Source organism: Zootoca vivipara, chromosome 6 (assembly GCF_963506605.1).
Source record: "Zootoca vivipara chromosome 6, rZooViv1.1, whole genome shotgun sequence".
NCBI lineage: Eukaryota > Metazoa > Chordata > Lepidosauria > Squamata > Lacertidae > Zootoca > Zootoca vivipara.
Window position 1 is genome coordinate 5,982,769 of NC_083281.1, and position 11,241 is coordinate 5,994,009.

Sequence of the window (11,241 nt, forward strand, 5' to 3'; positions counted from 1 at the left end):
AAACGAAAGCAGGAGGACTCGAACCCGGCTCTGCATTGATGCCTTGGTTCTTTTTTTTACTCTTCCCCCCCCAAAAAAAAACACCAAACCCTGTTTTTTCTCGAATGTAATACAATCTCAGCCTGTGTATTGTGTGTTTGTGATTTAGGGGTGCGGTTTGTGTATTTAAGTTTCGCGGGTTGTTTATTATTGCTTTTATCTCGAGCGTTCGTACTGGAGCACACCTGGTAGCGCTCAGCAAAGGGAACTGCGCTCTGCACATGCTTGATGGACTTAGAATCATAGAATCATAGAGTTGGAAGAGACCACAAGGGCCATCCAGTCCAACCCCCTGCCGAGCAGGAAACACCATCAAAGCATTCTTGACATATGCCTGTCAAGCCTCTGCTTAAAGACCTCCAAAGAAGGAGACTCCACCACACTCCTTGGTAGCAAATTCCACTGCCGAACAGCTCTTACTGTCAGGAAGTTCTTCCTAATGTTTAGGTGGAATCTTCTTTCTTGTAGTTTGAATCCATTGCTCTGTGTCCGCTTCTCTGGAGCAGCAGAAAACAACCTTTCACCCTCCTCTATATGACATCCTTTTATATATTTGAACATGGCTATCATATCACCCCTTAACCTTCTCTTCTCCAGGCTAAACATACCCAGACTTTTTTTTTTTTACTACTATCCCTGCCTCCTGCAGGCCAAGGCTTCTGGTATTCCTTGAGTCCTTGTTTGATGGCCCGTTTCTGAAAACGGGAAAATCCTCTGGGTTCACCCTTCCCTAGAAGCTTGACTTGGGAGCTTCCCTTGGTCTTCCAATTTTCAATATGGGGGGGGGAGAGGGGGGAGAGGGAGGGAACAGCAACACTATGGCAGACTGGAGGAGGGCAAATGTTGTCCCTATTTTCAAAAAGGGGAAAAGAGAGGACCCAAACAATTACCGCCCAGTCAGCCTGACATCAATACCAGGAAAGATTCTAGAGCAGATCATTAAGCAAACAGTCTGTGAGCACCTAGAAAGAAACTCTGTGATCACTAAAAGTCAGCATGGGTTCCTGAAAAATAAGTCATGTCAGATTAATCTGATCTCATTTTTTGACAGAATTACAAGCCTGGTAGATGAAGGGAACGCTGTGGATGTAGCCTATCTTGATTTCAGCAAGGCCTTTGACAAGGTGCCCCATGATATTCTTGTAAAGAAGCTGGTAAAATGTGGGCTAGACAATGCTACCATTCAGTGGATTTGTAACTGGCTTACTGACCGAACCCAAAGGGTGCTCATCAATGGCTCCTCCTCATCCTGGAGAGTAGTGACTAGTGGCGTGCCACAGGGTTCTGTCTTGGGCCCAGTCTTGTTCAACATCTTTATCAATGACTTGGATGATGGGCTTGAGGGCATCCTGAGCAAGTTTGCAGATGACACCAAATTGGGAGGGGTGGCTAACACCCCAGAGGACAGGATCACACTTCAGAATGACCTTAACAGATTAGACAACTGGGCCAAAGCAAACAAGATGAATTTTAACAAGGAGAAATGTAAAGTACTACACTTGGGCAAAAAAAATGAAAGGCACAAATACAGGATGGGAGACACCTGGCTTGAGAGCAGTACATGTGAAAAGGATCTAGGAGTCTTGGTAGACCACAAACTTGACATGAGTCAGCAGTGTGATGCAGCAGCTAAAAAAGCCAATGCAATTCTGGGCTGCATCAATAGGAGTATAGCATCTAGATCAAGGGAAGTAATAGTACCACTGTATTCTGCTCTGGTCAGACCTCACCTGGAGTACTGTGTCCAGTTCTGGGCACCACAGTTCAAGAAGGATACTGATAAGCTGGAACGTGTCCAGAAGAGGGCAACCAAAATGGTCAAAGGCCTGGAAACGATGCCTTATGAGGAACGGCTTAGGGAGCTGGGTATGTTTAGCCTGGAGAAGAGAAGGTTAAGGGGTGATATGATAACCATGTTCAAATATATAAAAGGATGTCATATGGAGGAGGGAGAAAGGTTGTTTTCTGCTGCTCCAGAGAAGCGGACACGGAGCAACGGATTCAAACTACAAGAAAGAAAATTCCACCTAAACATTAGGAAGAACTTCCTGACAGTAAGAGCTGTTCGGCAGTGGAATTTGCTGCCAAGGAGTGTGGTGGAGTCTCCTTCTTTGGAGGTCTTTAAGCAGAGGCTTGACAGCCATCTGTCAGGAATGCTTTGATGGTGTTTCCTGCTTGGCAGGGGGTTGGACTGGATGGCCCTTGTGGTCTCTTCCAACTCTATGATTCTATGATTCTATGATTCTATGATTCTATGGTATGCATATGCTCAAAAGCACTATGAACAATCACATCGCTGGAAGGGGACTTCATACGTCATCGAGACCAACCCATTGCTAATACAGGACACTCGAGTGCGGACAATTAAATACCCCCTCTCTGCACATTCCGCAGAGGCTCGATTTAAATTCGTTCTTATTTATGGAAGACAGTTCCCCCTTATGACATCAGGTGTTCCACAGGATCGCAGAAGTGTGGAGTTGGAAGCGCCCCCCAAAGTTCATCTGATCCAACCCCTTTGCAATGCAGGAACCTTTTTGCAAAGAGAAATTTCATAGAATCATAGAATTGGAAGGGACCCTGAGGGCAATCGAGTCCAACCCCTTTGCAATGCAGGAATATGCAGCTGCCCCCCCCCCCGATCAAACCTGCGACCTTGACGTTATCACCACCACGCTCTAATCAACTGAGCTTTCCACACTCAGTTGGCAGACACCCCTATACCTTGCGTATACCCGGAAGCGTCGAATAATCCCCTGCATGTGGAAATTCAGCATGTGGGGGGGGGGGAGCTCCAGCCTAGCTTCCTTCTGACATGCTAGTGCTTGCCTTTCTTTTTAAGGGAGGAGCATTTGACCCTGTCTGCAAATTTAGTCCTTTCTTGCGAAGCCACTGGGGTTTTGCAAAGAAAATCCATGTTTTGAAGCAGATGGCTGGTCTCTTTTAAGTCCTCCTGGAGCTGACCCATAAACTTAAGAGGGGTGTTGCAGAGTTGTGCTGGTTTTTGCAGGGATAGGGAGCTTGAGAAGTGAGTGGGGCGGGGGGAAGAGTTTTGTAGTCCCTCATCTCTTGGGCATAGTCAGTTCGAGCGCCGGAGCGGATGTGTTGCGGATGTCGGGCAAGGCTGCGAACAGGAACCCCAAGCCCAGGTGGTAGAGGCAGAAGAGGTTGTAGATACTCATGCCGACTGTCGGGAAGAAGGAGAGGCCGAACCCGAACCCACGGTAAGTGCTGCAGAGGTGCAGGCAGGCCCAGTAGCAGCACCTGTGAAAGCAAAGCGGAGCAAAGAAGAGCCTCGAGATCAGCGTTTCCCAAACTTGGGTCTCCGGTTGTTTGGGGACTACAGTTCCCATCATCCACGGCCGCTGGTCTTGCTAGCTAGGGATGATGGGCTTTGTAATCCTCAAGCAGCTGGAGACCCAGTTTTGGAAAAACCCTGCTCCAAAGCGTCAAAAAGAGAATTGAACTTGAAGATAAGTAGAAGTCATTCAGGTTGCTACCCCCCCCCCAACAAACTTTGCTCCCGTTCAGTTCACCCAGCACCTTTCAGGAGTAATTCGGAGATACAGTGGTGCCTCGCTTAACGAATGTCCTGCTTAACTAAATTTCCGCTTAACGAAAGGATTTTTCGAGTGGAGGTTGCCTCGCTAGATGAATTCGTTTTATGAAAAATTCGTCTAGCGAATCGCGGTTTCCCATAGGAATGCATTGAAATTCAATTAATGCGTTCCTATGGGCAAAAAAAATTTCAGTGCATTCCTATGGGATTTGCTAGACAAATTTTTCATTATAAGAAAAGACCCGTGGAACGGATTAAATTCGTCGGCTGAACCGGATCGGCTGAACCGGTTTGTTCCTATTCAGGGCTTTTCCCCCCAGCCAGAACTCTCGGATGGGCGCCTTTTCCATTCTAAGAGAACAGCGGAGGTGCTCAAGGTGAGTTCCAGCGCCTCTTTCTAGAAAAAAAAGCACTGAATTAGCGGCATCCGTTAAATGCAGCATGTCGCCATTAGCGAAATCAAACAAGGTGGAACCTGGGAAGCCGAACACCTTTGAACTCAAGCGTTTTGACTCCTAAACGATCGAAAACCGGAAGTGATTGTTCCAGTTTTCGAATGATTTTCAGAAGCCGGGCGTCTGGCGTGCTCCTGCAGCCAATCGGAAGCTGCACCTTGATTTTCGAACCCATTCCAGGACGGATTAAATTTGAAAACCAAGGTACGACTGTATTTGGGTTATACGTTCTAAGCATTTGGTGCTGCTTCTGCTCCTGTAATATGGAAACAGGAGTCAGTAAGTGGACTTAGAAACAAATAGATGCAAAACCCACAGGTTAGAAACGGACTAACCTGTGAAGTCGCCTTCGCTGTGTGTTTGCGTTCACTGGTTTTCATAGTCCTCTCCTTGCCACCCTACCCCGCCGAGCCCCACTCACAGAACCACAGAGTTGTAGAGCTGGGATCCCAAATGGTCATCTAGTCCAACCCCAGGCAATGAGAGACAGCAACACCTAGAAGGCGCTGTATTTACTAGCCGTAGACAACACTAAGCTGGTCGAAATTCAGCTTCCTGTGTTGCTCTTAAGAGCAGGACTGCTTCCTGAACAATGAGGTCTGGGAACTTGGGTTTTGTTTTCAGAGGGCGGGCTGCAATCTCAGCCGTTCCTGTCGGGTAAAACCCCTCGATGAAAAGGGTAGAGCAGGATTGTCAGAGGTTGCCTAGCCTGGAGATTGGAGGGTTTGGCCCGAGGAAGGTCCCAAAGGCCAGGCAGAGATGTCTAGGGGGCCGCAGTCCCTGACTCAACATCTCACCTTCCAACAGCAAAGAGCCCCACAAGGATCGGGATGAGACGCAGGTGCTCCTGGGGAAGGAAAGTCGCCGTCACCACCACATTGAGGGCAAAGACGGACAGCTGGTCCACGGAGCCCGCGACGAAAAGCTGGTGGAGCAGGGCGGGCCGAGAGCGAGTGCCCAGGGGGCCGAGGTTGTCCAGGCACAAGGCAGAAAAGGCCCTCAGAACAATGCCTGCAGCCAGGAGGAGAAAGGAGGGTAGGGTGAGATTTTTTTCGGAGACCGTTTCCAGTTCAACAGCATCGGGGTGAAATGGGAGTACCTCAGACTATAAGGATACACTGGCGGAGAGACTTTGCGTACGACATACAACCTACAGCTTGGGGAAAGTTATGGAATCGGGATTTAAAGTTCACGGCATGTTATACTGTACGTTGAAAGAAAATTATATGAAAACGATGTACTGATGGTCTGTAAAAAAGGAAGAAAGGTAAAGGACCCCTGACAGTTAAGTGCAGTTGCAGACGACTCTGGGGTTGCGGCCCTCATTTTGCTTTTGTCCGCAGACAGTTTTTCCGGGTCATGTGGCCAGCAGGACTAAGCTGCTTCTGGAGAATGGAACACCAAAACCAGAGCAGCGCACGGAAACGTCGTTTACCTTCCCACCCACCTATTTATCTACTGGCACTTTGACGTGCTTTCAAACTGCTAAGTTGGCAGGAGCTAGAACAGAGCAACAGGAGCTCATCCCATCGGAGGGGATTCGAACCACAGACCTTCCGATCGGCAGGCCCAAGAGACTCAGTGGTTTAGACCACAGCGCCATCTGTGTCCCCATACCGATGATCTGTAACTCCTAGTAAATAAGCAGAAATGTATAAAACACGCTCAAATGTATGCTGGAAACATAAGGGAAAAGAAGGCACCTTCTATCACAGGCATCCCCAAACTGCGGCCCTCCAGATGTTTTGGCATACAACTCCCATGATCCCTAGCTAACAGGACCAGTGGTCAGGGAAGATGGGAATTGTAGTCCAAAAGATCTGGAGGGCTGAGGTTTGGGGATGCCTGTTCTATCATATGTGGTGGAATTGCAAGGTAGTAAAAGGGTTTTGGGAAATGATATATAATGAGTTGAAAAAAATGTTTAAAATAACCTTTGCGGGGGGGGGGAACCCCCGAAGCCTTCCTTTTAGGAATTCTAGGTGCCGAAATCCCAAAGGAGCAGTAAAGACTATTTATGTATGTGACCACGGCTGTGCGGATGTTAATGGACCAGAGATGGAAAGAAGATAAAGTTCCCACCAGAGAAGAATGGCAGATGAAGTTGATGGACTATACTGAAATGGCTAAAATGACCAGAAGTGTCAGAAATCAGGAAGACCAAAATTTTAATAAGGAATGGGAAAATTTTATAACTTATCTGAAAGATCATTGTAAACAGTTAAAATTGTTAGTAGGATTGGAATATCACTTGTAATTTAAGGTCGAATTCTGGGCATGATGGAGAGGTAAAAGATTAGGATCGTCATAAGAGATGCAGGAGGAAATGATTAATAATAGAACCTACAAAGGGGAGGGGGGAAGTCCAGGAGATTCCTTAGAATCTTGTTTTTATGACTTATGCTTGATATACCTCTGAAAAATTTTAATTTGACAAACCAAATAAATATTTTTTAAAAAAAATAAAATTTTAATTTTAATTAATTTTAATTAAATTTAAAAAATGAGTGAGTGTTGTACTGGGTTCAGATCCCCACTCAGCCACGAAGCTCACTGAGTGACCTTGGGGAAACAAAGGGCCATCTAGTTCAACCCCCTGAAATGCAGGAATCTCAACATAAAGATTATTTATCTAATTTCTTTTAAAAGCTCTCCAAGTTTTGAGGAGTGGCAGACAAAGATGATGGACTATGAGGAACTAGCCAAGCTGACCGGTAGAATCCGGAACCAAGACGACCAAAAATTTCAAAGAGACTGGAGTAAATTTATTTGGTATATGAATAATTACTGTAAAAATGTGAAGACGCTAGCGGGACTGAAATAAATCCTGCAACGAAAAACTTTAAAAACTTTCTAGACCAAAGAGACAGAGTTTGATTATAAGGATATAAAGGTCAGAGGTTGAAGATTTATAACCTTGCCGACAAAGGTCCGTATAGTTAAAGCAATGGTTTTCCCAATAGTGATGTATGGAAGTGAGAGCTGGACCATAAAGAAGGCTGATCGCTGAAGAATTGATGCTTTTGAATTACGGTGCTGGAGGAGACTCTTGAGAGTCCCATGGACTGCAAGAAGATCAAACCTCTCCATTCTGAAGGAGATCAGCCCTGAGTGCTCACTGGAAGGGCAGATCCTGAAGCTGAGGCTACAATACTTTGGCCACCTCATGAGAAGAGAAGACTCCCTGGAGAAGACCCTGATGTCGGGAAAGATGGAGGGCTCAAGGAGAAGGGGGACGACAGAGGATGAGATGGTTGGACAGTGTTCTTGAAGCTACCAACATGAGTTTGACCAAACTGCGGGAGGCAGTGGAAGACAGGAGTGCCTGGCGTGCTCTGGTCCATGGGGTCACGAAGAGTCGGACACGACTAAACGACTAAACAACAACTCTGAGTAGGGCCAGCGCTGCCTGCAACCCGGAACTTTCGGCCTCCAAGATAAATATCTCTCATTGCTTTTTGCAACCTTCGGAGGAATTGTGGCTTGAAAGCTGCCCACTTTGCAAATTTTTCTGTCCGCTCCCCCAAACATCCCATTAAGCCAGGAATGCTCAGCTTGGGGAAAAAATCTCTGCGTTTGGACCCCCGCAACTCACATGCTGCCCTCTGTTTGCAGAAATAACAGCAGGTGGCTGGAATAGGTTTCTGCCTTAATGGAAACAGAGATGGGAAAGGTGATGGGGTGGACGAGAATCTCGGCCGCCCTAAACGCATTGGGACTCATTGGACTCATTGGATTGGATAATTACCAGTGTACATTTCTGGGCACAATTCAAAGTGTTGGTGCTGACCTTTAAACCCCTCAATGGCCTTGGACAAGTATACTTGAAGGAGCGTCTCCACCCCCATCGTTCAGTCCAGACAATGAGGTCCAGTGCCGAGGGCCTTCTGGCAGTTCCCTCACTGCGAGAAGTAAGGTTACAAGGAACCAGGCAGAGGGCCTTCTCGGTGGTGGCGCCCGCCCTGTGGAACGCCCTCCCATCAGATGTCAAGGAAATAAACAACTATCTGACTTTCTGAAGACATTTGAATGCAGCCTTGTTTATTGAATTTTTTAATGTTTGATCTTTTACTGCGTTTTTAATATCCTGTCGGAAGCCGCCCAGAGTGGCTGGGGGAACCCAGCCAGATGGGCAGGGTATTATTATTATTATTATTATTATTATTATTATTATTATTATTACCAGTGTCAAATCAGTGTTAGAAATCCCCCAGTCGCCAGGCGTGTTTTGCGACGGGTGCAAGTCCAACTGCGACCTCGTGAAGATCTCCATCTGGCTGGCCCCTTCACTACAATTCCCATCTTTCCCGACCACTGGTCCTGTTAGCTAGGGATCATGGGAGTTGTAGGCCAAAACATCTGGAGGGCCGCAGTTTGGGGATGCTTGTCCTAGGGCTTGCCAATCAGAAGGTTGGCGGTTCGAATCCCCACAACAGGGTGAGCTCCCGTTGCTCGGTCCCAGCTCCTGCCAACCTAGCAGTTTGAAAGCACGTCAAAGTGCAAGTAGATAAATAGGTACCGCTACAGCGGGAAGGTAAACAAGCGTTTCCGTGTGCTGCTCTGGTTCGCCAGAAGCGGCTTAGTCATGCTGGCCACATGACCCGGAAGCTGTACGCCGGCTCCCTCGGCCAATAAAGCAAGATGAGCGCCGCAACCCCAGAGTCGTCCGTGACTGGACCTAATGGTCAGGGGTCCCTTTAACTTTAAAGCGGAGGTTTATAAACTGTGTTCGCCAAACTGGTGCCCAGAAATCTCCACGGGGCCGCAATGGGACCACGCCGCTGGCAAATTGCACCTAGGTGGCAGACCCAGGAAAAAAAATGAGCGAGGGGAGAGAAGTTGGTGGAGGAAACATTCTGCTGCAATAGGAAATGTCACCTGGCTTATACACCCTCCAACATTTCTCCAATAAAAATAGGGACATCCTATTCAATAACTGTGTAACTGTGATGTTTAGCTTATTTGTTAGTTGTTCTGTTAATAGTATTACATAGATGGCAATTGTTTTATTTGGGATTAGGGATTGTTTTACTGACGTTAAGTATTCTATACAATTTATGCTGTATTCGTGATGTTCCATTATGTTATCTTTTGTTTGTAAGACGCTTTGAGATTTATTTGAATAAAAAAACGGCATATAAATAAATAAATAATAATATTCTTATTTATACCCCACTCTGGGCAGCTCCCAAACAGATATAAAAACATAATAAAACATTAAACATTAAAAAGCTTCCCTATAAAGGGCTTGGGGCTCGCATAACTCCATCCCATTGGTTCCCAGGACGTTTCCAAGCACAATTCAAAGTGTTGGTGCTGACCTTTCAAGCCCTAAGGCCTAAACGGTCTCAGCCCAGTATACCTGAAGGAGTGTCTCCACCCCCATCATCCAGCCCGGACACGGAGGTCCAGCTCCGAGGGCCTTCTGGTGGTTCCCTCCCTGCGAGAAGTGAGATTACAAGGAACCAGGCAAAGGGCCTTCTCGGTGGTGGCGCCCACACTGTGGAACACCCTCCCATCAGAAGTCAAGGAAAGAAAACAGCTATCAGACTTTTAGAAGACATCTGAAGGCAGCCCTGTTTATGGAAGTTTTCAATGTTTGATGTTTTATCGTGTTTCTAATATTCTGTTTGGGAGCCGCCCAGAGTGGCTGGGGAAACCCAGCCAGATGTGAGCAGGGTATAAATAATTTATTATTATTATTATTATTATTATTATTATTATTATTATTATTATTATTTATACCCTCCAACATTTTCCCGATGAAAATAGGGACATTTTCTGTAACGGTTTCTGTAAACCTGAGACTGTCCCTGCAAAATAAGGACCCTTGCGGGGGGGGGTCTGCACCTTCTGTTTGCTGCTCCCCCCAACCCCCCAAAACATGCATCTTTTACCGAGGAGGATAGGCAGCCCAGCGACCGGCAGGCAACGCAGAGCCAAGGCAACACGACTGGCAAGATCCGGGCAGGCAAGGGCTGGCAGCGGAAGGAAGTAATAGGTTACATAGAGGAACCACGGAGCCAGGAGGAGGGCGACGAAGGCCGAGGCCACGGCTTTCATGTGCTCGCTCCCGGAGCAGGCCCGGCAACCCCTGCTGCCCCCCACGCAGGAGGTCAGCTCCCCCGAGCCGTGGCGCAAAACCGGGCAGGCGCTGTCTCCCGCTTCCAGCCAGGGCTGGCATTCGTGGGGAGGCCAGTCGGTCGGTGTGAGGGTCCCGGTTTGGCCGCCTTCTGACCTTTGCTCAGGATGGGGAAGGGGAAACCGTGGCACGACATGGACGGAGTCCAAAAAGGACGTCTCTTTGGGCAGCCGGGTGGCCACAGTGTCGGCCCCAGCCATGGGGGGCAGCCCCACGTCGCTCCCTTCTGGGGCCTGCGCTGCCCCCTGCGGCGGAGGGAGACTAGGTTGAACCAGGGGGTCGGGGAAGGCTAGCCCAGGGAGAGGGCTGGGAGAGGACATCCGTCCTCCTCCTCCTCCTCCTCCTCCTCCTCCTCCTCCTCCTCCTCCTCCTCCTCCTCCTTCCTCCTCCTCCTCCTCTTCCTCTTCCTCCTCCGCTTCAGTAGAATGCAGCTCCTCGAGAGACGATTCAGGGCTGTCGGAGACGGGCGCCAGGGAAATCTGGGTGTCGAGGTCCAGGAATGGCGAGAAGGAGAGGTGGCTAGGGTCAATGTCACGGAGCTGGCCGATGATGTCGGCAAGAGAGTCTCGGACGCTGTCAAACTCCTTCAGCTGGCGGGGGCTGGCGGGGCTCCTTGTGGTCGCCATCGTAGGGAGAGAGGGTGAGCAACGGGCGAGGGTGTCTGGAAAGAAGACAGCAGGCATGACCTGGCATCCTTGGGTAGTTGGCTGGCCCCTTCCCCGATGCTACTGTTTCCTGACATTTAACTCCCCCCAAAAAAATATTTATTTATTTTTATTGAATTCATATACTGCCCTATACCCAGAGGCCTCAGGGCAGTTCACAAACAAAGATCATAATATATAAAATCAAAATAAGAACAGTAACCCAATAACACCCCCCCAAAAAAGAGCCACGTTTTAAAAGGGTATAGGATCAACCAAAGGCCTGGTTAAAAAGGAACATTTTCGCCTGGCACCTAAAGGTGTACAATGAAGGCGCCAGGCAAACTTCCCTGGGGAGAGCATTCCGCAGAAGGGGAGCCACCACAGAAAAGGCCCTGTTCT

The 11,241-nt window shown here is 48.1% G+C and overlaps 1 protein-coding gene across 1 annotated transcript; it reads right to left on the reverse strand.

The window, feature by feature from the left end:
• Positions 1–3,101: 3,101 nt before the first annotated feature.
• On the reverse strand, positions 3,102–10,821 carry LOC118086050 (transmembrane protein 79-like). Its single transcript, XM_060275229.1, has 4 exons — positions 10,588–10,821; positions 9,951–10,440; positions 4,851–5,064; positions 3,102–3,303 (listed from the first exon to the last, which is right to left on the reverse strand). The coding sequence occupies exons 1-4, from the start codon at positions 10,819–10,821 to the stop codon at positions 3,102–3,104; spliced, it is 1,140 nt and encodes a 379-aa protein (XP_060131212.1).
• Between the last annotated feature and the right edge of the window lie 420 nt (positions 10,822–11,241).